Source organism: Pseudopipra pipra, chromosome 13 (genome assembly GCF_036250125.1).
Source record: "Pseudopipra pipra isolate bDixPip1 chromosome 13, bDixPip1.hap1, whole genome shotgun sequence".
Lineage (NCBI taxonomy): Eukaryota > Metazoa > Chordata > Aves > Passeriformes > Pipridae > Pseudopipra > Pseudopipra pipra.
The window spans coordinates 10,486,546-10,513,550 of record NC_087561.1 but is presented as its reverse complement, the minus strand read 5'-3'; the positions used below and the strand labels follow the sequence as shown (position 1 = coordinate 10,513,550).

The 27,005-nt window shown below is 43.6% G+C and overlaps 2 protein-coding genes across 6 annotated transcripts in view; one reads left to right on the top strand and one right to left on the bottom strand.

Annotated features, from left to right (window-relative positions):
• Positions 1–22,333, top strand: part of PLS3 (plastin 3) — a 50,488-nt gene extending 28,155 nt beyond the window's left edge. For 4 of the 5 annotated variants that reach the window (XM_064669988.1, XM_064669986.1, XM_064669987.1 and 1 more), the window contains 16 exons: positions 574–660; positions 8,059–8,222; positions 10,589–10,718; positions 11,175–11,307; positions 12,594–12,675; positions 13,360–13,525; positions 14,607–14,749; positions 15,782–15,808; positions 15,921–16,016; positions 16,543–16,738; positions 17,388–17,466; positions 18,115–18,229; positions 18,346–18,479; positions 19,378–19,501; positions 20,071–20,195; positions 21,019–22,333. In XM_064669988.1, coding sequence (XP_064526058.1) covers positions 594–660; positions 8,059–8,222; positions 10,589–10,718; positions 11,175–11,307; positions 12,594–12,675; positions 13,360–13,525; positions 14,607–14,749; positions 15,782–15,808; positions 15,921–16,016; positions 16,543–16,738; positions 17,388–17,466; positions 18,115–18,229; positions 18,346–18,479; positions 19,378–19,501; positions 20,071–20,195; positions 21,019–21,151 — 1,914 coding nt within the window. In that variant the 5' untranslated portion in view covers positions 574–593 and the 3' untranslated portion in view covers positions 21,152–22,333. The remainder of the gene's footprint in view (positions 1–573; positions 661–8,058; positions 8,223–10,588; positions 10,719–11,174; positions 11,308–12,593; positions 12,676–13,359; positions 13,526–14,606; positions 14,750–15,781; positions 15,809–15,920; positions 16,017–16,542; positions 16,739–17,387; positions 17,467–18,114; positions 18,230–18,345; positions 18,480–19,377; positions 19,502–20,070; positions 20,196–21,018) is intronic. The other variant, XM_064669990.1, reaches the window with a different exon arrangement.
• Positions 22,334–25,181: 2,848 nt separating this feature from the next.
• LOC135421193 (nyctalopin-like) lies at positions 25,182–26,533 on the bottom strand. Its single transcript, XM_064669463.1, has one exon. The coding sequence runs from the start codon at positions 26,531–26,533 to the stop codon at positions 25,271–25,273; it is 1,263 nt and encodes a 420-aa protein (XP_064525533.1). The 3' UTR covers positions 25,182–25,270.
• Positions 26,534–27,005: the final 472 nt, after the last annotated feature.

Genomic DNA, 27,005 nt, shown 5'->3' with positions numbered 1-27,005 from the left:
GGTTTTTTTGGAGACTGACTCTGGGGAAACAGGCAGGTGTTTATTCAAACAGCTTTCTTGTAGAAAAGCAGACTCTTTCATTTTTGCAGAAAGTATCAGGTATACTGCTTTGTGCCAAAAGACCCTTTGCAGGTACTGCTCAGAATCTTTTTTATTTGGGTTTGATAGCTGTATGCTCTCAGGGGACAGACAGGCAAGCAGGGCATTCAATATCTCTTGCATTAATATTTTAACTCTGGATTCTGATTTTGTGCAAAGTTGTGGAAAATCCCTGGAGATATGAGCTCTTCTGACCTACAGAATACACTGGCAGCAGGTACCTTAATGTGTGCAGAACAGCATAGCTGTAAAATAATACACAGAGCTAAATATTAACAAGGCTAATGGGATTTTTGACTTGTTAAGGAGTGTATTTCCCACCTCTGAGTTTCACACATCTGTTTTCTTAGTGGAAAGATAAATGTGGTTTCGAGAACTATAGTGACATTGGTACAGATTGTTGCTGTGCTGCTGTTTGAAACTGCATGTTACTGAATGCAGGCTGTTTTCACACACTGTTCTTTTTCTCTTTAGGTACTCCCTAAATTAATGAGATGGCCAACACCATGCAAATCTCCAAAGATGAGCTGGAGGAACTCAAGGAGGCTTTTGCCAAAGTTGGTAAGTCGCAGTGAGGAGGGCACCTTGCTCCTGACTGCTGTACATTTGAAGTGGGTTTTTCCCACCCCTGTGAGCAGCAGTGGCAGCAGGATGTGGGCATTCTGCTGCTCTCGTGATCGTCTCAGTGCCAAGGAGTCCCTTGGCAGCCTTGTTGCTTCTGGCTTGTCACTTCTAGCCAAGGAGCACAAAAGCTGGGCCACGGGCAGTCTGACTGTCAGTGAGCACTGGCAGACAGCCTTGTGCTGTTGCTCTGGGGTGGGCTTTGTTGCTTCCTGATGGCAGAAAAAATATCCAAACAGGCATTGCACTGCTTTGGCCCAGACAGTATTTCAGGGCTTGCACAGTGCTTGGTTCTGGTGATGCTGGTTTCGGCAGATTGGCTGAGCCTTGCAGATGGTAAATGTAGGTGCTACATTTCGAGTTGGTGCAGGTGCATTTGAGGCGTTCGTAGGCAAAAGCCAGTTCGTGTCTGTTTACCTGGCCAGCATGGAGCAACTTGTGGTGATTGTAAATGCTTTGTGGCTGAGCACACCTGCATTGCCCTCTGCTGGCTCCATCTCCGCTCTGGTGCTCACCTCCTTCACCCCTCTGTGCTCCAGGGGCTGCACAGCCCCAGCTGCTCCACCTGCCTCAGAGCTTTCCCCCTGCACTGGCATCGCAGAAGCCTCTGAGAGGCTGCTTCAGGAAGTTGAAACAGGCAAAAAACATGACATCACGGAAAAAAATCGTTTTCTGTTGGTTTATTTTCCTGATATGGCTTACTGGAAGATCAGAGAGATGGTAGGGAGGGGTGGGATGGGAGCTGGAGCACCGCCATGGGGACTGAGGTCAGCGTGTGCAGCTGGGGAACCACACCCGGGACTGGCACTGGCTGGGAGCGAGTTGATCAAGTGGTCAGAGCCAGTGTTTTGTTTTCCTGACTGGACATGGGCATCTCTTGAGCACTGGTTATAAATACAAAATCATAGTTGCCTCTTATCTGTATCAGGTGTTAACCACCCTCTAGAGTATGGTGGCTGTGAAAACTCTCACTTGCTCAAAATTTGCAATCTACAGAGAGAAACGTGAATTTCAAAGGCAACCGATTCTCATGGAACAGTATTCCCTGTTGGAACTTGAAACAAGTTGAATTTCAGGGAGTTCCCTCTTCTCTGTCTTGCTCTTCCCGAGATTTTCCCAGCAGGTGGAATTGAGCTGCCACAGAGCAAAACAAGTGACCATAGTGTTTCTCTCTCCCTAATGTGTCTCTGAGTGCAGACCTCAATAAGGCTGGGTTGTAGGCAGCATGTTCTGTCGTTGGATACATTTAAAATTATTAACCTCTCTGGAATGTGGTGGCTTTTTTTCATTAGTGTGGGGGAAATTATCGAGATTAGGTTGGCTGGCTGCCTTTGCACTGGAAACATGGAGAAACCCAATTCAAATGCTGGTTTGTTTTAGCAAACCAGCTCACCCTGCTCAGGTGGTGCATCCCTGTTTAGTTTTAAATTATAAAGGCAGTGTCAAAATTTAGATATTAATGAGAAATGTGGTAATTAACCTGGACATACCCACAAGTGAGATGAGATCTACTAGTTCTTTTCATCTGCCTTCTATTTTGTGTGCTTTAGGCATGGTACAGCCCACAAACATGTGGGACGTACCTGTCAGGAGTGTCTTTAATGCTCTCACTCCCTTTATTCTTGCCTAAAGGAGCCATATTTGCCCTGGAATATAGAACTGGTTGCTATGACTTTCACTGTGAACTTCTAATGCCATCTCTAGTGAATGCAAAAAAAAGTTTGACTAAGACTGCTCTGTAAAACAAAGTCTGTTTTACATCTCCCAGCTACCTGGAAGACTTGGAATGCAGCTGAGAAGCATGGTTATAGCAAAACTCAGCTGGTTGGCTTCTAGGGTGTTGTAAAGGAGATGTGGGGAGGAGGGAACGTTCCACAGGGTGATTTCTCCTCACCAAGATGTGCCCTGCTCTGATACAGGGTTTCCTGGGGACCTGCTTAAACTCTAGCATGGGGCAAATTGCTGCTCTGGATGTGTAGGTTGATGGGACTCGAAAGGTGTGCGTTTGACCAGATTTTCTGTGTGCAGCTGAACTGGGTCGGGCCATCTGGTGGTGCTGGAAAGCAGTGAGGTGTGTTGCTGTGTACTCTGTCACAGCTTGCCTTCCATGCCACTTGAAGGTATTCCCTCTCTCTCATGCAGCTGGTGTGCTGTTCTCTGACAACCAGCAACAAGTATGAGTCCCATAGACACCTAGTGGTTACTAGAACAGTCCACAGGCAAGAAAACACTGTTCAAGGTTATCACTAAAGTCAGCTACAGTGCAGACAAGCAGCTTCCAGCATCCTACAACCTGGGATTTGTACTGGAAGTGATCCAAGGGGTAAACAGCAATGAGGAAAAAAAGCATTGTAATGTCTGAGAACAGTAATTAAGTGGGTCATTGGAACTGTCTAGGCTTTGAGTGACCCACAACTTAGTGGGAGAAGCACAGGTTGCTCCAGATCTCAGCAGAGCTCTGAATTTGTTCTGCAGAACAGGGGTGTGTGTGTGAGAGTGTGTGTGTGTGTGTACTTGGTCAAACAGTGGCATTTCAGAGGGGAGGCAGGGCAGAACAAAATCTGCAAACTTGTTCTATTTATTTGTCTTCCTTCTCCCTGCTTGTAAGATAAGCAGAGATAAGCATCTTTTCTGGAAACATGAAGTACTCAAAAATCATAACCCGGCCGAACACTTTGTTCAGTGCTGCAAGGTGGTAAAACAATGCTCTGAAATGTTCGCTCGAGGCAAATAGGGATCTGTGATCCTGCTAGTGTGTCCTGCTGAGCATTTATCCTTAAAAGGAAACTGTGTGGGTTACTTTCCCCTCTTGCATCCTGTTATTTAAGCTATTTTAAGTACTTGTCCTCGGGAGGAAGCTGAGCCAGAGCTTGAAGCAGCTTTTGGGATTCATTGCGGCTTTGCTGCGCCACCTGTGTCTGGGCAGAGCTGGTGTCGTGCGCTGCTGCCGTGACCTTTCCCAGGTTTAGCACGCTGGCCGTGCATGCATCTTTCAGTAGAAATAGGAAACTTCAGATGTGCTGTAGTTTCCTTTCCATCGGGCAGACTATAATGAATCCAGGCTGTAGCTTGTCTGTTAAAACAATTTCGCTTTCTTCCATTAGTAATTCTGGGCCAGCCGCCGGAGGATTTCATTTGGGATAGCTTCTATTTTGACAGCCTCTTCAGCTGTTGAATAGCACCTTGGATTTTGTTAGAGAGGGATTTTAGACCACCTTCTGTCTGAAGTCTGGGCCTGTTGCAGGACATCCAACCAGGCACCATATGGTGGGCCTGCAGTGATGCTGGAAATAATTTTGGAACTTACTGGTATTGCTGAGGTGAATTTTTTTTTTTCCTTTTTAAATTTTTTTTAAATTCTGCTTCTTTGTACATTTGATTGTGATTGCAGAAGGGAGACAGCAGGAATGGAAACAGCTGCCCTGTGGGATAGGGGTTTCAAGCCTATTTGTCACATCAGGCTTTTTGACATGTTAAGAACGGATCCATTTTCCACCACATAATCCATCACTAGTTAAGATTACTTGACTCTGCTACCAAGCCAAAACCACAGGCTAGCACATCTACCAGGCTTTAACTCTCAAATCTGCCCTTCTGTGGCCAAGAAGCTAAAACTTGAAATGAGAGCATCTTTACTGCAAAGCTAGTACCTTGGTGTGGGGTCTTACAGTTCAACCAACAGACCTGACTTGCTTGTAAATCCCACTCTCAAGTATCCAGGATATAAGTGCCCTTTTAATCTATAAAGTAAATCAGTGATTAATTTTTTTCCAAGGATACAGTGGAAGAGTAACTCTTACAGGTGGGTGTTTTGGATATTGTTAAGATGGAAGAACTTAAGTCCTGAGTCCTGAGAACCAAAGGTTTTGAGTGACTCAAGTGTCCTTCACACTTACATGCTGTTTGTCTGAGCCCAGTGCAGATGTTGAGAGCCACTGCTGTGCAGTTCCTTCTGATGGGCACCATCTTTCCTGGTGCCATGCTCCTGACTTGTGGGAGCTCACATGTGAGTATGTGTTTCAGGTGGCTCTTCGTGTGGCAGAGCTGCTATTTTTTTTAATTTTTTTTTTCAGTAAGCAGAGGTGAATCTTCTTTGAACTAGGCACACCTAGAGGACTGGGAAGATGTTGGTTGCGGGGGTGAATGAAACCCTCAAAATGGGCAGATGTTGATCCAGACTGGAGTAAATTCCTGGTATCTGCCCTGCAGCCAGGTTTGATGCTTTCAGGCTGAAATTGAGGTCTGCTGAGCAAGTGTGGATGGACCAGATAGCCTGGGCTAACCCCTCAGTTGCATTTCAGTCAGTGTTTTTAAGTTATGATTTCCTTTCTTCAAGCAAACCAGTACAAATGCCAGGCTGGGGATTAGCTCCTATAACTACATTGTACTCTTAAAATGGAGATTAGGAAATCCCTTCTTGACTGATTTTCCTCACTGGCTGTGAGGTAGGGAAAAGATGCATATTGCAGAGTCAGATTCAGTAATAAAAGTACTGTAATAGAAGAAGCTGTGATTTATCTAGAGGGGAAATAGTTTGCTCATGACATCGGAGGCTGGACTGTTAATAAAGCTTGCCTTTGTAAGCTTATATTATTTTGGAATAAAATTCTGAAATTGAGGGCCAGACAGCAGCCTGTTGGTATCATTAATCATTGCCCCAAACGACTTTATTTCACCAGCATTATTGTAAACACTGACATTTCATAAAGTAGTTTAATGTATTTATTAATCCACTGGGATTGATGCTCTTCTTTAGTTTGAGATGTAGGAGGGGAGTACAGGTTTGCTCTAGTTGCTTTGGATATGTGCCACTAAGCATCTGAATTTCACTTTCTTGCTAACTGATAAAAACAATTTTAAAATCTCATATTCCCCTATGGATCTGGAAAATGTGGAAGGTTGAAGTGCTGGTGTAGACATGCTGCTTGGTGGAACATTGCTGTGAAACAAAACCTAAAACCCACACTGACACCTCATTAGAAATAAATTGACCTTTACAATTTGGTAAAAACAAAAACAAACCACAAAACTGGACTTTAGAGCTATCCTGATTGTTTTCTTTTACTCTTGAAAGTATCTTCCTTTAAGCATAAATACTGATCTTAGTGGCTGTGGTGTGAGATTTCTTCTTGAACAAAGCCAAATGCTGAGGCTAGTGCAGCTCTTAACATCCTGCAGCCTGCAGGGTGGGAGGATGTTTGGACAACAGAAGCTGTTGCTTGAGTGGAATTTAATTCTGTGGCCTTAAGAAGAGCCTGCTGATGGATCCCTCTGGGTCTATGGGGCTGATGGGATTCATCCCATGGTGCTCAAAGAGCTGTCTAATGTAATCATGAGACCTCTCTCAAAGGTTTTTCAGTGGTCTTGGGAATCTGGAGAGGTCTCAGTTGACTGGAAGCTGGCAAGTATTGTCCCAATTTTCAAGAAGGATGACCCTGTTAACTATAGGCCTGTCAGACTCACTTCACTGCCTCATAAAATTATGGAGAAGACTCCTCTGGGATCTATTGAAAAACACCCGAACAACATTGCAGTCACTGCTCACAGCCAGCATGCTTCCACGAGCAGCTGAGGTCACTTGATTTGTTCAGCCTAGGGAAGAGGATACCAAGGGGTGATCAGGTACTGGAACAGGTTTCCCAGGGAAGTGATCATGGCATCAAGACTGCCGTAGTTCAAGTGTTTGAACAACCCTCTCAGGCACGTGGTGGGATTCTTGGGGTTGTCCTGTGCAGAGCCAGAGTTGGACTCAATGATCCTTATGGGTCCTCCAGCTGAGGATATTCTATGATTCTGTGAAATAGCATGAAAACCCTCTTGTGTGGGATATGGGCAGAACGGTGGCTGGGGGCAGCCAAGCAGGGCAGGATGCCTTCCAGCACAGTGGTTTTGGCAGTTGGTGGTGATGAGCTGCACTCAGCAGTGCACCATCACAGCCCCAGGAGCTCTGGAGGTGGGGGTGGGGGGGAGAAGGTAACATAGCTGCTTAAATGGAGAAAAAGTTCTCATTTAGCCTTAAAGGGCTCCGCTGGTGTCTTCAATACAGGCACTGTGTTGACTTTGCAGAGCCTGTGGTTCAATGATGGTCATAGGAGACTGCCAGTCTTCACGTCCTCAGCCCATCCAGGTATTCCCCAGCAGCAGTAATCCAGTAATCCAGGGTAAATATCTCCCCACAGCCCCAGGCCTGGGGAGGACATAGCAGCTGGGGCACTAAATCAGCTTCCCTGGGCTATCTGTAGCACCTGCCTACAGCCACTTTTTTAACATTGCTAGTCAGCCAGTAACAGCTCAACTTGTCCTGAATTCCTGTCTCTCCAAAGATGGGGCCGGGGGGTCATGCTTATGTCTTGAGATGTGAACCTGGGCTGTCCAACAGCTTCAAATGCTGTATCTGATTGTGGGCCTGACTCCTGAAGCCTCAGTACCAGCTGTACTGTGAGCCACACTGTCTGCTCATCCTGTTTAGCCTGAGGAAGGAGGCACCCAACCGCTGCCTGTCCATAGTGGCAGGAAAATCTCACTTGCCTGAAGAAAGGCTGGGGCTGCTGTGTGTTTTTGGTAGATGTGATGTTGTCCCCAAAGGGGTTGGGATCTGTTAATGTGAAAAGCTCCAGTTTCACAATAGATTTTTGTTTTCTTCCTCAACCTAGTAGGTGACAATGTCTCACAAAGCATGGAATGCTCTGACTTGGTGATTGACTGTCAAAGCAAATGTCTTTGCAGACCATTCTTGGGCAGCAATAAAATATCTGGTTGCAATTTGCTGTCAGCGTTGAATGGAGAACATCAACATGATAAAAATGCAAATGTAGAGCTGACTTAGTGTTTTTTGTTCAGAAAATAAGTGCTGTGTTTCATTACCATCTATTTTTAACATGCAAAGGCAGGGGCAGTTAGATGCAGAAAGAGATGTTCTGGAGATTGTTTATGAAAATGCGGATGTTCTGTGATGAAACTTTTACACTAGACTTGGTCACATGTGCCAGGAGTCATTCTGGTCAGCCCTGCTTTGAAGCTGCTGTTCCCCAGAGCCATAGAGATCTCATGGCTTGCGCTGGGACTCCCTGATGATGAGCTGTGTGGATTTACTGTGTGCCTTTGGTTCCTGGTGTATTTGTGGTGGTGTCCATTGAATAGTGTACTCCTTGGTATTTGTGGTGTGGGTATCATGCTACGTGTCTATGCCCTGCGTGGATCTTGCTTTCCCAGTGTGCAGGTTGCTCTCCATTAAGCCCTTGCACATAGGGGCTTTGTTTCTGCCCCACCTTCTGGGGTTGGTCCCATCAGGTCACTGGCACGTTTCTAAAACCTTCTCCTGCCTCTTCTCTTCCTCAGACCTCAACAGCAATGGGTTCATCTGTGACTATGAGTTGCATGAACTCTTCAAGGAGGCCAACCTGCCTTTGCCTGGATACAAAGTGAGAGAGATCATCCAGAAGCTCATGATTGACGGTGACAAGAATAAAGATGGCAAGATTAGTTTTGAAGAATTTGTCTATGTAAGTGGTATTCCTGAATTTCCGGCAGCCTGGGGGACCCGTTTTACACAAAGCTAAAGAAGACAGTAGAAGAGGCTGAACCGGACTTATCAGACACTTATCCTAATCCTAGTTTTCTTTTGACAAACTGATCAATTTTGAGGGTTGTCCATGTTAAAATCAGTTCTTTGTGCAGATCTCTGCACATGACCAGTTTTTTGTACTATCGCTTCCAGCCTTCAGATGTGGACAGAGGGGAAATATGATGTCTTTTAAACAAAAACGAACAAAAAGAATCCACATGGTTTTCCTGTATGAAAGCTTCATTGGAGGCTAAAAGACTGTTTCCACATGAGGTGACAACTGGAAAAAAGACTTCCAATTCTCCAAGCTTATAGTATTGACTGGAAACTTCAGTTTTTCCAGGCACACAGATGAATGCTGTTTTTCCCAGTGTATCAGTATAATTTCCTTAATTTGATGGAACTACAAGTATTTGCTAAAGACTCGAGAGGGCATTTCAAGACACTTTTGGGGATTAGTCCTAGATGCTGATCCAGGAGAATTCAAATTTGTTGATTCAAAAGAGAAGAACGGGAGTAAGGAGACAGAAAAAGCTGGAGGATGGGCATATCCTTCAATCTTTTATTGCAGAAATAGATCAGAATTTTTTAGTTTATTTTTAAAAAAGCACAACACTTCTGAGATACTGGTTCAATGTACATCTTTCAACCTTTTCATACTCTGATGGCTGAAAGCTGAAAAAAAATAAAAGTATGTGCAGTACATTGAGGGACCTGTTTTCATGTCAATTAGTTTTCTTGATATTTCTTAATTTATCTTCACCTTCTGTTCCTTAATTGTTTTCAGACCCTCTGAACTTTTGAGTTCGGAGTCAACTAGTAAGTTGGAGTTTGTTTGCAGTTTGTGAACACTTGCATGTTGGGTGCATGTTTCAGCTGTTGGTTTGAGCTGGTCCATAATTCTAACTTTGCACTGGGAAGGAAGAAATAAATCTCTTCTGTCACATTTGAATGGTACCGATGGTTGAGTAAACACAAAATGTCTTACGGGCAACTTAAGGTGTACATTAGCAGCAATGTTAGTTGTGGGATTTTTACAAAATGAACTGTTGCTGTTTTCTAACTCTGAGCATTTTTGCTGGAGTTTATGTTGCAAAGGATGATGTGAACTGACTCGAGGTTGGAGCCAAGTGACTTAGTGGTACCTCAGCATTAAAGCACCTGTTTTCAAGAAGATATGAAATGCCAGTAATTAACCCAGGAAATTTTAAAATAAATAAATCTGAGTTAAAATTCTTGTGGTTAAAGCCAACAAACAGAAATCCCCCAGATTTTGGGCTCTTGAATCTTTGGTCAGCTTTACCTGATCAACTTGTGTGCCATCAGCAGGTGGTGTAACTGCACTATATCATCATCTTGACTTGCCACCTTCCCAATGTTTAAGGGTCAGGGAAGGTAAGGAATGACAGCCATGAGGCTGGACCTGTGGTGGCACCTACAGCCTGGTGTCCCCTCCTCTCTTTTTAATAGAAACACTTTGTTGTTCTGCTTTACAGTGCTGTTTCACTGCCTTTTTCTGGGCAGTGTTTAGAGAACCTTTATACATTTCATTTATGTTTTCCACATGGTTGAAACTAATTGAGTTCAGTTTTGAGGGAGTTACAGTAGGCTTTCCAGCCACTGAATGTGTTTTTTACTAATAATTGCTCAGTTCTGTAGGACCTTGGCGCTTCTAGTAGTAACACACAACCTGTACAAATGGCATGTGTAATCTTTCTGTCCTAAAGCATCTGAGGGTGTTTTGTCAGTTAGCCCAAGCCTGTTGTTGAGGAAGAAGGGGGAATCCTTACTTGGAGCACTCATTGCTACACATCATTGCAGTTGACTATTACATGCTTAAAGAGAATTGTTTCTTGGGTTGTGGAGAAAGTATTTTGTGTGAACTAAAGTCACAGTCCCACGAGCATCTGGCTTTTGCAGAAAGGTTAAAATTGCACCACAGCTTTCTCAAATTTGGTCCTGTGGGAACTGCTGCATGCGTACCTTCTGTCAGACTGCAAAGGTTTCACATTTTATTTTTACAGTCTCTTGAAATCTACTTGTAAAGGTAAATATATGCAAAGTACTTCATGCCTAATGCTTCTGTTTCAATAGGCACTGGCAATGTGTGTTTGAGAGAGTGGGATGACTTTCTGTCCACTATCCATGTTAAATTTAATACCACTACACCCTTGCGGGGCCCTTCACATTTGCTGATTTTACTGTGAAGTTTGCTTTAAAGATGAGGTGAAATAGCTTCTTCTGTGGTCTCTTTGTTTTATGAAGAGGAGCTTTTCTTGTCTAACAGAGCGCTTTAAATTGTAGATTTTCCAAGAGGTGAAAAGCAGCGATATTGCTAAAACGTTCAGAAAAGCAATTAACAGGAAGGAAGGAATCTGTGCGATCGGGGGCACCTCGGAGCTCTCCAGCGAGGGGACACAACACTCCTACTCAGGTACTGCTCTGCCTTCCCGCTCTTCTCTTGGGTGAGTGGAGGCCCCATGCCAAAACCAGGCCATTTCTGCTGCTGTGCCCCGTGCTCTGCTCTTATTCTCTGAGAGCTGAATGATCTTGCACCAAGGTGAGAGCAGGATAGAATTTATATACTGCAAATTTAGCAGTATATAAATTAAATATGTGCTTATTTGTTTTGTTAACTGTGCTGGCTGACGAAGTCCTTGTGTCACACTTGAGTAAAATAGAGTTGTTGAGTAACATGTAAGTAACAGGAATATTCTGGTAATTGGAAGTGAGAGTCATCTTTCTTTAAACTTTTTGTGTGACTAATAAAATAGTGTGGTAATGATAGTGGGGCTGTTATTTCCCTGGGCTATTGTATGCTGATTCTTTTTGGAAAATCTTTGCTGTGTTATGAAAAGGCTTGTATTAAATTTACGATTGGTTATCTTAGAGGAAGAGAAATACGCCTTTGTAAACTGGATAAACAAAGCCTTGGAAAGTGATCCTGACTGTAGGCACGTTATTCCAATGAACCCAAATACAGATGACCTGTTCAAAGCTGTGGGAGATGGGATTGTGCTATGGTAAGTCATGATGGCTCCTGAATTAAAAAAATAAAAAAATAAAAAAAATTGAAAATCATCAAACCAACTTCCCAGAACCATAGCTGGGGAATTTTCATCCTGTTCCAGGCTGATTTTGTGACTAGTGTGTGTGCATAACACTTTGCACATATAAAAAGAGGCTCAGTCTCTTTCATTGCTATTGTGTGATGCTCCAGCTTTGGTGCCAGCAACTGGTATTTTCTTCTAGTGTTTTTGTTTGGGCTTGAGTCTGAGTTTGCTGAAGGGGAAGAAGGGGCTTTGTGGGAGCAGAAGTCATCCTGTTACAAACTCAGCTTGGTGCTGTGTAGCTTGGGGGAGGGCATATGTGATAAATAGCCCATTCCCTTGGATGTTTAGACAGACAGTACCCTCTGTGGGAATGTTAGTGACCTTATGAATTAACCCAAAAATGGATTTCCTGGGAATCCTTGTGTTGGTTTTAAGGTCACTTATTTTGTTGCGTGCTGAAAACAGAAGGCATCCAGGGCTGCTAAATACCAGCCACCTTCTATGTATAGTGTTTTTGCTGATTATGTTGGTTAGATTAATTTTTTTTTTATTGTAAATGTATTAATATATTGGAGAGGTGGATCAGCCTGGAATTTCAGTAACTCTGTATCAATACACAAAATAATTTTAAGTGAGCTACTCATTGCTTTTAATTTCTTTTTTCCTTTAGCTTGTGATATATATTTTTCTTTTATTTATTTCCCAAATTTCAAGTAGTTCAGGTCTTCAAGCAAAGGCTGAACTGAGTAAGAAATAGTTCATAATATAAAGTAAAAACTTTCCATATTTTCTGTTGATGAAAAATTCCTTGTGCTCACATGCTCCCCACTGAGCATCCCAAGTGTTTGTGGTTTTTTGGGGCAGGTTTTCCTGCCAGCAGTAGTACACCTTTACAATGGGAGGAAGCATGTTGTCTTACTAGAATGTGCAGTGAATGTCAGCAGAGCAATGAGTCTTCACTAGTTCAGTGACTGCACTGTGAATAATTCATGTGCTCTTTTTGCTCCAGCAGCTGAGATCAGTAGTGGCTGGGAATATGTTTAAGGTATCAGGCTTAGCTATTAGTTACAAATACATTCTCGATAATGTCGATATTAACTTCTGATTTACACAACCTTGATTTTATGAAAAAAAAATACACAAAACCAAACAGGCAAAAGGAAATGTGCTGTTGTGAGTCTTGTCACAGTGCATTGAGTTTTGTTCAGGTTAAATATTAAAAGTTGTTTAAGTGTAATTGTTTTTCCTCCTAACAGCAAAATGATCAATCTTTCTGTTCCGGATACGATTGATGAAAGAGCAATTAACAAGAAGAAACTCACACCATTCATAATTCAGGTATGATGCATTTCTATATTTTTTGCTGAAGTTCATATCCAGGTAGACTTAATGAATGCAGCATGGTGGCTCAAGGCATTGCTGTGGAACGCTGGAAGGGAGCAAGTTATATAGCTTATGTTTAATTATTAAATGCAGTTTTGTACTGTGCATAATCCACAGTTCTGTGGGCACATGCAAAAGACAAAATGCTTAGTGACAAAATGGGTAATGTGGCTGAAATGCTGTGCACACCTGATATTGCTGTGGTGATTATATACAGCGCTGTCTTTTTGAAGCAATATAGTTATTGGTGTTGGGTGTCTGTGAATCATTTCATAGTAGGACAGGTTCTTTCTGGGAAGATGCCTGTGTGTGTGTGTGTGTGTGTGTGTGCAGGTATATAAATTAGCACTTCTCTAGCCTTATTCTTGTTGATGCCATTAGATGCAAATAACTCAAGATACTGAAACTAGATACCAGAGGCTGAAATTAAACCCTGGTGCCTAGTTCAGTTCTTATTGATTCAGCCTGCTGCCACCACAGCTCCCTTTAAACTTCAGCCGGAGAGTGACTGGGAGCGTTTCCTCTGAGCTGCTGATTTTGGAGCAAGAACAGGGGGGAAATCTCCACTCTGCTGGTGCTGGATGAAAGGGAAATCAGCATCTCCTTGGACTGTGTCTCACTGGGCTGTACTGTTTGCAGGAGAACCTGAACTTGGCCTTGAATTCTGCATCTGCCATCGGCTGTCATGTTGTCAATATTGGTGCAGAGGACTTGAGGGAAGGGAAACCCCACCTGGTCCTTGGGCTTCTCTGGCAGATCATTAAGATTGGCTTGTTCGCTGACATCGAGCTCAGCAGAAATGAAGGTAAATTAAACTTTAAGTGATTTCTTCCAAAGCCTGAACACCATGTTGCTAGGGCTGTCAGCTCCAGCCCCGTGGTTGCCTCTTCCCCCCCTCTTCTCCACTGGAAGGGGGTTCATCAGGGCATGTGCCAAGCTGACTGCTCTCCAGCCTGTTGTGGCTGTGAGCAGGTTCATGCAAGTGGGTTGTGCCATCCTGGTAATGTGTGTCAGCCTTGGAGAACTGGCTGGACACCAGTCTGTAAGTCAAGATGCAGCTTGGCTTGAGCCTTGTGGTGAATGAGCACATTGCTTGGTGATGCCCCAGGCTGCTTCAGCCATGGGTATCTAATGCTTTTTGCTGCTGGGAGGCAGCAAAAGCTGATGCATCCTTTTAGCATTATAGATAATGGTACATCTTCCTCTTAAAAAAAAAGAGAGGGCTTCAGCTCTTCAGTAATGATTTGGTTCTCCTAAAATTCTCCTTGCTACTGTCAGTGGTGCAGCTGAGCTGTTACTTGGTTCTTGTCGGTGGGAAAGTGGTGCTTTTTCCCTGTGCTCACTTGGTCCTGCTGACAGACCTCAAAATTTAAAGTTTTCAAATCATTCAAAGAGCTTTGATATTCCTGCATGTGCTATCAGCGCACCCAGATGGAGGGAGGGGCTTCAGTGTCTTTTATTTAAACTTCCCCATCGTGAACTGGTGCCATTGTTTGGCTTAGATTGAAAATTCATGATGAGGGAAGCACCGGGTGCTTATCTTGGCTTTTCTGGCTTTTTTTAACAGTGCTTATGAAACTACTTGGAAGCATTTTTCATTGAGATAGAAGTACATTTACATTTAGCTTACTGTCATCAGCTTAGAAGACTGCACATAAAATCCAGAGAATTTTGTTATACAAGAAAACGGAAAATACTTTTTACACACAGTTTTCTAGATCATTCATACTCCTCTCTGTGTAACAACCATCTCAGGAAAACTCCACTAATACCCAGAACATTTGGATGTAATCAGTAGTTGGTATTGTATCCCTCTGAAATACTGCTGCAGCTCTAATTCTGGCACGCAGGTTTGACTCTTGCCCTCACAAGCATTTTTCTTCCAGCACTGGCTGCCTTACTTCGTGATGGTGAAAATCTGGAGGATCTTATGAAACTATCCCCAGAAGAGCTGCTCCTAAGATGGGCCAACTACCACCTGGAAAACGCAGGCTGGCACAAAATCAATAACTTCAGCTCAGACATCAAGGTACCAAGAGCTCTCCTGACCTGCACATACCTGGGAAAAGACTGGGAGCCAGACAGGGCTGTTTTTTGCATGTGTAAATGAGGCCCTTCATCCTCAGACAGGACCTTTCTTAACCCTAGTACACTGGGTGGTCTTAACAGGGGGGTTATGGATGGTATATTTAAGGTATCTCAGTGCTGTTCTCTCTTGCCATGAGGATGAGCCCAGTGTTGAACTGTTTCCTCCAGTGCTGGTGGGGTTCTGCTACAAAGCTCTTGCATTTTTTTAATCAAATACAAGACTGGTATTACTCATATTTTTTCTTATAGTTATTTTTCAGATGTGAGGGGGTGGCTCTCAGCACTAGTGAGAAATGGAGGGTGGTGACTCCTGGTCAGTGTGGGGTTTTGGACACTGGTTTCAGCAGGTTTTGGGTGCTTCTTCATGTGGCTAGCAGTTTTGAGGAGGAGAAAGGGGACTGGGGAAAAAAAAAAGATAATTGATGTGCATGGGGAGCATGTACACACATATTCCAGCTTCAAAATTACTTCCAGTTTTGCTGATAGCTGTTGGCATCTCTGGCTACCAGCATATGCTGAGGTCCTCCTTACTGCTGTGGACTAAAAGGAAATGTAGTTGATAAATAAGTACTGTAGCTATTTGCTCCTCCTGATTTGTGACCATCCCTGCCCTCTCTCCCTTGAACTATCATAGCTAATGGGCAGGAGAAAAACATTCAGACATTTTTTATAATCAGCTTTTTGCCTGGAATTCGTTTTCACTGAGCTATTTTCATTGTTGCTGCAGTAGTAGGAATGGGTGCCTTCTTTAGGGGCTAGAGCTGCCTTGGTGCATGTGGGGGCCATGACTGTGAGCAGCATGGGGTCATTGTCTCCTCCAGCTGTTGGAGAGGTGGCTGTGGCACCAGAGTTTGCACAAAGGCAGTTTTCTAACAGTCAAAACCTGTAATTTTCATCTTATATATTTCTAACTTTTTCTCTTTCTGTTTCTTTTTCTGCTGCCTGGATTTCTACCATTGTGCTCTCTTTTAAGCTTACAGATTTTGGCAATTCAGTAAAGGTATATAAGCCAATTATCCACAGTGACTTGCTAAAGATGAGCCTGAAATGAATTGTTATGGTGTATTCAGTGCTGTGCAAAAGACCTGAATTTTTTTTTTCATCCATTTCAGGATTCTAGAGCTTATTTCCACCTCCTCAATCAAATTGCACCTAAAGGGCAGAAAGAAGGAGAGCCCCAGATCGATATTAACATGTCAGGTTTCAATGTAAGTATTCAGGCTGTCCTGGCCTCATGCTGTAGAATCGTGAACTCCCTGTACCCTATCATTGCCCCATGACATCTAGGTAACCTGGTATCTTAATTTCTAGAGCGTGTACAGTGTCAGTGGCCATGTGCACACCTCGGGTGTGTTTTCGATGAGTGGTTGTTGCCAGCCTGATCAGTACCTGCCAATTAACAGAGATGACTGGGAAATCATTTGTGGGTTTGCTCCATTTGGAAGCGTGCTGACTTCTGCTTTTGAACCACCAAGTTCTAAAAGCATAAAAATTGGAAAGCATATAAGCTTGAAAGCACCATGCTAGGAAAAAAACCCAAGACAAACCAGGATGATTACATGCAGAGCAGCGGGGGTTACCATGCGTGCTTCATCTCTTCATTCGATTAGCGACTGATGCCTAGTGAAGGCACGCGGAGTTGTGACATTGCTCCAGGTAGTGGTCAGGGGCTTCCCATCTGCTTTGTAGCCTGATCTCTTCCGTGACAGCTCTTGTCCACTGCATCCCTGGCAGGAAAAGGATGACTTGCGGAGAGCAGAGTACATGCTTCAGCAGGCGGATCGGCTCGGCTGCCGGCAGTTCGTCACGCCGGCTGATGTGGTCAGTGGCAACCCCAAACTGAACCTGGCCTTCGTTGCCAACCTGTTCAACAAGTACCCAGCACTTACCAAGCCTGAAAACCAGGACATCGACTGGACCCTACTGGAAGGTGATGGCCGTATCAGTCACAAAATTAGCAGGAGGGAAATGTCTAAAGTAAACAGTTGTGTGTGTCACAGAAGGCTGTGCCCCGCAGAGGTATCTCCTTTGGAGTAACACCTATGATTTGGGGTTATTGGTGCTGCAGTGGTTGTTTACTCGTTTGGGGCAGATGAGAAGGGTACTTGACAGCCTGTTCAGCTACTCTGAACCTCTAGGCACAATGCCAACAGTCCATCACTGTGCCAGGGAAGTCAGTTTTGGCATTTCCTGTGATGGGCAATAGCACCTCAATAATGCAGTGAGGTGTTCATGGGAGCACTGTTTGTTGGCACAACTAGGATTAGGGCTTTGGCTGCTTGGCTCCCTGACAGCAGTTAGCTAACACCCATGTGAAAGACATTCCTGATACTTTTTCTTGGAGAAAGTGCAAAAGACATGCTCTTCTGAGGCCTGGAGAAATCAAACTGCTGTCAAAGACTAGGTATCAGGGCCACCCTCTTCCTTTGAAAAAAATTGTAGTAGAAAATGTACTCTTTTTCTGCTTAAAAACCTATTGATGAGCTATGCTGCTCAAAGCTCCCTGCCTTGCAAGGTGTAAATCCCTTGCACAAGGTTGAGCTTGCAGAATTTGCATGAACCTGTTTTCTCTCATCTAGGAGAGACGCGTGAGGAACGGACCTTCCGTAACTGGATGAACTCCCTTGGTGTGAACCCCCATGTAAATCACCTCTATGGGTAAGCATTAGACTATTGAGAGAGGCCAAGTCGGTCAGACTAAAGATGTGCCCACACCAGCATCCTATTGCCACAGTGCTGAGCAAAGACCTTAAGAAGGAAGGGAGTGGGAGATGCTCACTGCACTGTCCCTGCAATGTGCAGCTGGGGGATTTCTTAGCTGGCACTTGGCTTTAAGGGCTGAAGACGGCGTGTTTATTTTCCCTTACCTTGTAAAATCGTTACCCTGAGATCCCAATACATTTGGATCTGCTTAAGCAACTGTACTAGAGCAACTGAAACTAGATGCCCTGTCACCTAATTTTAGGTCATAACCAAGACATCATAGTTAGGAGACAAGATATTCTGGGTCTCTGTAGTCAGTCTAAAGAGGTGGCTACCTTTGGATTTTATGTAACAAAATTCTTCCCTGGATGTGTTGCTGATTACCATGCTAAAACCTGCTCTAGCTCAGCAGCCAGCTGATGTTAAGCATGGAGCATTTCTCCTGCCCTGAAAACTGCAAAATGTTTCAGTTGTTTTTTTTTCCTTTTTATGGTTGTTGAAATTGCAACAACCTGTGAAGAGCAGTAGTTATTCATGATGTGACAAAGTCAGAGTACACTTGAATCTTGAAACGTTAGACTTAATCAGTGTTTTCCACTTTAGTGATCTCCAAGATGCACTGGTAATACTACAGTTATATGAAAAAATCAAAGTTCCTGTTGACTGGAATAAGGTTAACAAGCCTCCATACCCTAAACTTGGAGCAAATATGAAAAAGGTAAGCGTGTCGAAAGACCTCAAAAGAAGCCATGGACACTAAAAATTCCTGTTTGAGGTTTCCAGTCAAGTGAGTGTTTTTAAATGTTTTTCTATGTCAATTTTTGTTCTCTGTAGCTAGAAAACTGCAACTATGCTGTAGACTTGGGAAAGCATCCAGCTAAGTTCTCCCTGGTTGGCATTGGAGGACAGGATCTGAACGACGGAAACCCAACACTGACACTTGCCTTGGTCTGGCAGTTAATGAGAAGGTAGGACCCCTCTCAAATATGTCAGCTTGTGAATGGAGTACAGAATTTGGGAAGTTTTTTGCTGTGAGAGCACTGCAGCACTGAAATAGGTCACCCAGAACGATTGTAAAACCTCTGTCCTTTGAGGGAGTTCGAGACACAGCTGGACAGAATTGTGGCTGAGCTGATCCTGCTGCACATGAGAGGCTGGAGCAGAGACCTCTGGGCAACCCACTGGTGGACTTGTGATCATCCTGCCAACCAGGATCACCTCTCTCTCTTGCCTGCTCAGGTCTGGTCCACATGCAGAAACCCTGAGCAGGAACATTACACAACTTTTATGTTCTAATTTTTAATTGGAAATTGAGAGGAAATCATTCTAGGGCTGCTTTATAACCCTCTTTTGCATTGGATTAGGAGAGGAGGGAGAGACTTAGTAACAGATAAAGTTGATCTTCCTTTTTCTTACCTATTTCTGAAGAATTCTAAGATGATGCAAATATATATCTGCAAAAAAGCTTCATAATAGCTCCTTATTTGACATCAGAGGTCAGAATGCCAACTCGCTAGTTAATCACACCTTTTAGGTAATGTGTTACCCCTGGAGCAAATGGTCAGTGGAGAAACAGTTTAACAAGAGTTCTGAGCCCAGGCAATTTTGTGAGCTTGTATTAAAGATTATGAAAGGCTAGGAAGACCAAGTGCTTTAACAAAATTCACACTGCAGGTAAGATAGGTGATTCTTCCTTTTTGCTAAAGGAGTTTGGGAAAAAAAAAAAGTGCAAACAAAAAGCCCAGAGCTGATACTGTGTAAAGACTTCCCAAGCTACCATGAGCTCATGGTGCATCCTGACTGCACGATCAAGTGGGGCTTTGCTCTGGCTCTGTACCTAATCTTGTTCTCTCTGCTGGATCTCAGGTACACACTGAATGTCCTCGAGGACCTGGGTGATGGCCAGAAAGCCAACGATGACATTATAGTCAGCTGGGTAAACCAGACCCTGAAAGAAGCTGGCAAGTCCACCTCCATCCAGAACTTCAAGGTGCAGGTTCCCCTCTTGCATCCAAAAGGAGAGAAGTGCCCAAAAAGCATTTCCTTGTCTAGAAGGAGCAGCAAGGGCATCTTAGAAAGGAGTTTAAACAGGACAGGATTCAGTCTGTGCTGGGAATAGAGTGGCTTCAAGCTACCAGATGGGAGACTATTCCCCACAGTGGGGAACAGTGGCAGAGGAGGGTGGTTGGGGTCTGGGGCAGAAGATGGGTGCTGAGACACTGGCAAACAGGGATTGGAGCTGGTGAGCGCTCAGAGGTGAGCACTGTCCCTTGGACTGTGGTCAGCAGGGCAGACCTGCTGCCTCCACAGCAGTCACTACTTTGTAGTTTCAGAGCACTTGCAGTGAATGGGAGTAATAATCTTATATTATTGCTAAAGGAGAAGCAGCAGTTTGGTTTTCCCTGTGGTCCAAATGGGAATAATCACTAACATTGCTGCTTTGAAAAGGCTCGTTTAAAGCTTGTCTTGTTGCACATTCCAGAGCAGCTGAATTGAGGTGAGAAATATGCTTTAAGGATTAGACATTCATCTTTACTTCTCTGTCCCCGTGTTCTCTAGGACAAGACTATCAGCACAAGCTTGGCTGTTGTGGATTTAATTGATGCTATTCAGCCTGGTTGTATCAACTATGACCTTGTAAAGACTGGTCATCTATCGGAAGATGACAAACAAAATAATGCTAAGTAAGTCTGATATCTCAAAAGCTGTTTTTTCATTGAAAGAGTGCCCCTTCTATGTGCTGGCTTCAAGCTGTAGGTATTCTTACCACAGTTTATTGCTGTGGTTTTCAGTCTGTTTTAACACTGTGCTCTTCAGACAGGCAGCATTTATTGAAACCCACTTGCTGTCCTTGCCTGTGACGCTGGAGGGAGCAGTTGGCTGAATTCTGGCTTGTTGGGAGACAGGCAGAACAGCTCAGGCAGTTCTTAGCAATGATACTCTGTTTCTTACGTGCTTTTTCAGCCATATGAAAAGCTGGTGCCTCATTGCTTTGAAACTGAACCATTGTATGTCTCATGTCTTGTTGAATCATTGTAGGTTGTCAAGTTTAAAGTATGCCTATTAAAATATGCCTTTGAAATGTCTGTTCTGTGGCTGTTCCGCAGTGGCAGAATGGCAGTAAAGTTTCTGGCAGCTAATAGTCTCACTCGGTTATTCATAAGGAGCAAACAGAAGAGGAAATGTAAATGTTACACGATTAATCCCTCATTGTATATGCTATTATTCCTAATAGGTATTAATTAAGATTAATTTTTTTAACTGTTGGTAAAGGGGACTTGACATTCAAAGGTCGATTTGCACATTAAAAACACTTGACTATGGAAAAGGAAAACAGCAAAAGATCAGAAAAATTGTAAAACAAAAGGATGTGGTGTGATTGAACTGTTCCACGTCTTGAATCTTAATAAATAATAGGTGAAATTGTGTTGGATACGGCAGGAGCTGACTTGTCATTTATTGCTAGCAGTCTTGATGCTGACCCACTCATCTTTTCATGGTGAATAGGTATGCTGTGTCCATGGCAAGAAGAATTGGTGCCAGAGTTTATGCTCTTCCAGAAGATCTTGTGGAGGTGAAACCGAAGATGGTCATGACCGTGTTTGCCTGCTTGATGGGCAGAGGAATGAAGCGAGTATAAAAGAGTTGAAAAGAAAAAAAACCAAAATGCAACAAAAACCCAACCTGCCACCCTGGGTGCATGAGTAGCAGATCGGCTGTGACCACGTTGAAACGCTGTTGGCCTGGAACTGTTGAGGTTCAAAGGACTTTGTTTTGCTTTGCAAGACAAACTCTTTATCAAAATTCTCAGGGAGAGGAGTTTTAACCAACAGACATGCTCTTTTCCCAAAGGAAAGTTTAACTTATCAAGAGCTCACAGAAATGCATTCATAGCAGACCTGCATCTTGCAATACTGCTCTGGAGCTGCTTTCACTCCATTCTTTCTCAGTTACTTGATGCGTGGTTTTTTTACCCTGGAGGGCTATAAGGTGGTTGGTATGAGTTGTAATGGAAACAAATCTAATTTCTATCTGCAGTCCACTTAAATTTCTGTCATATGGTCCAAGCATATTCTAGGTTTGACCACATCCTTAACTTTGCACATAAAACTACAGTACAATTTGGGACCTGCAGGTCAGCTCACAATGCTAAATGAGAAATGTGTAATTAGGAAGATGATCTTCCTCTGGTATTCTTTGTACATGGTGCTTTTTTGTACATCTAACTATTTTGATTACTTTACAAATAAAGCATGGCAGTTTTTTCTCTTGCTGCTTATGAAAAGATTAAGTTTTTTTGTTTTGATTTGTTTTTTTCTTTTGTTTAAGGTTATACTATATATGATAATACCACCATCCTTGGACCTCTCACGGTAACATATGATATCATGTTGCTGATGGCACGGTTACACCTGAGAATGGAAGTGAATGCATTTTTGTATGCATCTTGGTTCAGTCCTGTGCACCTAGAAAATAATTTTTACAGAAATCTGCATGAAATCTATAACTTTTTTATTTAAAATGCTGTTGGATATAAAACCATACTACATTGTGGGGAGGTTTTGTGCAGGGAAGAGGCAAATGGTATAAACAGCAGGGTTCAATAAAGTGAGCAGCAAATGTGCTGGAACATAAAACTATTTTTACAGATAAATGGAAGCGTTTTCGCCAAAGAAGGAAGATGCTGTATCCATAGGATTTAATATTATCTTGCTTTGGCAAGCTGTTTGCTATATTTTGAGATCATATTGCTATTCCAAGCTATTCAAAGTGATGTAATATGGTGGCAAACCATTAGTTGAAATAAAAACATTTAAATACACTCCTCTCTCCTTATTTACACTGACCCAGCATGGCAGCCTGTCTTCACTTGCAGCTGGTGCTCCTGGGCTTCCATGTCACACACCAACTTTCCCCACTTTTAATGACCAGATGCAAATCTGCTATTAGGTGCTGGTTCTTCAAAGCATGTTGAGAGGTTGGTGCTGCCATTAAAAGCGAAGGAAGAACACGTTTGTTCTTCTCTATCATAACGCTTTGTGGACTTAAGAGATGAAAGTTTATAAGGCAGCTAATTGAGTGAAAGGGATTTAACTTTTCTATGTGTAGGAGATGAAAAAAGGGCAGGTGAGAGGAAAGAACTTGGCAGGGAGCTGGGAATGTCAGCAAACTGCCACAGTGATTTACTGCATGAAGCCTCATGGACAGCCATTTGGGAACTTTCCACTGGTACAATTTTTTCATAAGAAAATATGTTAACAACACTTCCACAGGAAATTGCATGGTTTCGCTGAAGATGGAGTGATATACAGTAAGTAGAGTCACATCCCTCCTGCTGAAACAGTAGGTGATTTATAGCACTGTGTGGGGGTATGGTGTAATCAAGGGCAAAATTCGTAGAGTTCGGAAGTGGCCACGTGCACCTCTCCTGTCTCGCCTCTTTGGCTCCTGGTACCAGGTTACAGGGGGAGAAATGGAAACTCTGACAATTAGAGAGTGGGAGAGCATCTCCTCCTTGTGCTGGATGTATTTAAGAAATAGGCTCACTCAAAGAGAAGTATTGGGTCAGAGTGAAGGTCCACTGCAGAGCAGGCAGGACAAACCCCAGTGTTTTTGCACCAGTAAAGCCTCTAACAAACAAGATTTCAAATAGTTTGTGTTGTCAATCACACCTAAAATTTCCAACAGAAACCAGAGATACAGGTTTTTTTCTTCCTGAAAGTATTTTTGCTTTTTCATATTAAATTATTTGTTTATATTTATTGAATTACTTGTTTCTGTTTATTCAAGTCTGGTTTTGTTTCCAAGTTTTTTTAGCAGCATCAGCTTTGTTCATAAAATGTTTTTTTAAGCAGTCTAGCTTGCTGCCACCTTTGTGGATGTATGTTGTCCTTAATCTCAAGGTTCTCCTTCAAATGTCTTTCCAAGCCAAAACTGCATTTTTAGGGCATGTGTTTTGTGGTGTAAGTTTTTCTTCTATTCCTTGCAAGTTTCATTTTTTGTGGATTAAAAGTATAGCTGTGTGTTCTTCCCAAGCATACTGTGTACAACTTGCTAAATATTTCTATTGCTGTTTCATTATAGCACAGAAGAAGCAATTTAGTTGTGCTTCTGTTCAGTGTTTAATGAAGTGGTGGTGTAAAAGTGTAAGGAATATTTTTTAAGCATTCAGAGGAGACAAGGCTCTCCTCCTTATAAATTTTTCACCAATTTATATTATTCAGTGGAAAAAATCTAATCTTTTAGGGACTTAAAAAATTGCTGAGGTGGACTTCGCTTGCTTGTTTTTTGCTTCTGCCTTTTTCTATTGCAGCTTGATGGCAGAGGGGAATGCCAAAGCAAGAAACAAACTGGACTTTTTCGTTCACTGCTTTCCAAAGTATGTGAAGCTGAGGAAAGTGAGAATGGTGAAACAGCACCAAAAAAAAGTAAGCAAAAATTTATTGACCATTGAATACTTTGCAGAAACCTAATCACAGTCTGATAATGAGGAGGATGCAGCATGTGTGGTTTTGTTGTACAGCCGCAGTTTGTCCCTTCACTAGAGCAACAGCAAAGGTTGGCTTTAGTCTACACTCCATGGCAGGTTTCCCACGTCAGAATGTGCTGGGGTTTGTGTTTTCAACCCTAAACAAAGGTTTATTTCTCTTACCTCTTACGAGTTTAGAATAATTCCTCTAAGGGCAGGGGCAAATGTGGTGAGTCTGCCACACATTCTGTTGCTTCCTTCTGTGAGCACTCAGTAAACACTGGGCATGTTTTATGGCAAATGCTTATACAGTGATAGTTGCTGAAAATATTATCTAGGTGTTGTTTTTAAAAGTCAGGTGAGAAATAATAATAGGCAAGAAACTTCCCTGAAAAAGCATCTCAGAGAAAAAGGCAAAAAGCTGTAAGGAGCAAAGTTCCTCAGACCTGGCTGTGCTGCCACCAGCTCTCATGGCTGATGGCAAGGTCAGAGCAAGGGACACAGCCGTGGGTGATTGGGGGCTCTGCTCACTGCAGCTTTAGGAATTACTCAATTCCTGAAGTCTCCCAACAGTGGAAAACACTGTGAGGCATAAATGCTGTCTGTGCAGGTCGTGTCCTCTGTGTGCTGGCAACCAAAGCCTAGGGAAGACCATGCTAGTTCTGCAGGACAGATCTCCATGGACAGACTTACTCTACTTGTGATGCAATTTAATCTCTGCAGGAAATCCAGCTCTGCTGTTGACTGTGCCTGGTGCCTGAAGGATGGGATTTACCATCAGTATTACTATGAGCACCAGACTCCTTGGACGAGCACTGACAAATGGTGCTGCTGGTTCTGGAGGTCATGGGGCTGCTTCTGTGACTTGGCAATGGGAATTGCTTCCTGCAGGGCAGAGGGGTTTTGCAGTCAGGGGTTTAGCCCAACGAGATGTTCTGTCTGGCCAGGAACACATTGCAAGTCACGATCTTGCAAAGGAAAAAGCATCCAAAAATACGTAATATTTCTGGATGTGACTGCATCAGTGGACAAGTGTCCCATGTCACCAGCACAAGCCCCTGCCCTGAACTTGCCAATGTGAGCTTTTACATTGAATTCTGATGTTGGCATTTCAGATTTGAGCATTGCCCATGAGCGAAAGCATTTACTCCTATGTAATAAAATCCCTTTATTTCCGTATAAAATCCACCTGTAATAAAAACCATCCTTCACAAGCAAATAGTAAGAAAATAAATAAGTAGCCTCTACCTTATAATTTAAACATCATTAAAATGTGGCTACCAAGATGTCCTACCCCCTTGCACTGTACCACGTGTGCCAGGCAAGTGTCAGCAGGATGACCTTACTGGGGAGAGTGGGGGGCTCTGGAGCCACACTGGTACCAGCCTCCCTGCACTTGTCCTCACTTGCCAGCTCGAGGGGCACCGTGCAGTCCATCAGGTCCCCTGAGCGGGGGTCATTGAGCACCGTTGTGTTGTGAGGGCCCAGGAAGGCGCAGTCCAGCCCTTCGATCACAGCCCTGCGCGTCACCATCCACTGCCAGAACCAGAGCATCCTGCAGTCACAGTTCCAGGGGTTGTGGGATAAAAACACGTACTTCAGCTTTGTCAGTCCAGAGAACAAGCGGATGGGGAGGGAACTGAGGTTGTTTTTGCTTAGGTGAACAAAGTGCAGCTTATGTAAGTATGAAAAAGCAGAGTCTGAAATCGAGGAGATCTGGTTGTTGTTCAAGTACAAGTTTCTCAAGTTGAGCAAATGTCTGAAGGTGCAGTCCACAGCAGTGATTTTGTTGGCTTCGAGGTGCATGGTCTTGAGCTGGATCAACCCTTCAAAAAGCTGATTAGGCAAATCAGTGATGAAGTTGTGTCCTAAATTTAACATGCCCAATCTGAGGAGCTTTGTGAAAGCGCCATTTTGAATGATCCATATCCGATTCTTCCTGAGGTTCAGATCGTACAGCATTTCCAGGTCCTTCAGGGAATCTCTGCCGATGGCTTCTATGTGATTGCCCTCCAGGGACAGCCTCGTGAGGCTGGAGAGGTTGCTAAAGGCTTGTGGGACATACCGCATGTTATTGGAGGCTAAATCGAGGCTTTCCAAAGAAGGCAAGTGTGAAAATAGAAGCGGGTGGATTTCGAAGATATTGCAGTGGGACAAATCCAGGCTGATGAGGTTTAATAGTCCTCTGAAAGTGTTTGCATGCAGGTAGGTGAGGCGTGAGTTCCTGCTGAGGTGCAGCTCTCGCAGCTTGTTGAGAGCGTGGAAGGTTCCTGGGGTCAGGAAAGATAGATTGTTCCCATCTAGCCACAGGCTGTGAAGGAAAGTCAGGTTTCTGAAGGTGTTGGTGTTGAGAGTCCGTAAATAATTATTGGAGAGGTTTAGAGAGATGGTGGATGCTGCTATTTCTCCAGGGAGGGCTTTCAGTCCGGCTCTGATACAGAGGACAGTGTCTTCAGTTGTACACTTGCACATGCTTGGGCATGAATCAGAGATATTCTGACTCAGACCAGCCTTTGCTGCACAGGTAAATACAAATATAATAAGAAAGGACATGACCAGCCACACATCAGCCACTGCATCTAGTACCTGATGGATAGAAGAGAAGGAGGCAAGAAAAAGAGCGTGTACCTTTTGGGCAGGTGAACCGCAGGCACTGCAGGGTCGGTTGGACTGTGCACAGTGAAAATAAATTAGCTGGTTCTTCCTGCTGCAGACTGGGGGTGGGAAGTGTATATGTGGGGGGGGGGGCAGTGGTGGTGGTGGGGGAGTGGATTAAGTGTTTAGGCACGTAAAAGCCGATTAAGTGCCGCCCTGCTGAGAAGTAGGGAGATTTTTCAGCCCAGCATCGTGCTCTGACAGTGGTTTTTCCCACCTCCTGCCCGCTGCAAACAGCCGCAGGTAACAGACTTCCCTTGGGATCTGTCTGGGAGAGGCTCCTGCTCATGGCTTATCACCGTTCTCAGTCTGCTTGACAGTTAGTGCAAAAAAACTCTGTTTTGGGGGCAGTTTTTGTGCTTTCCTCCAG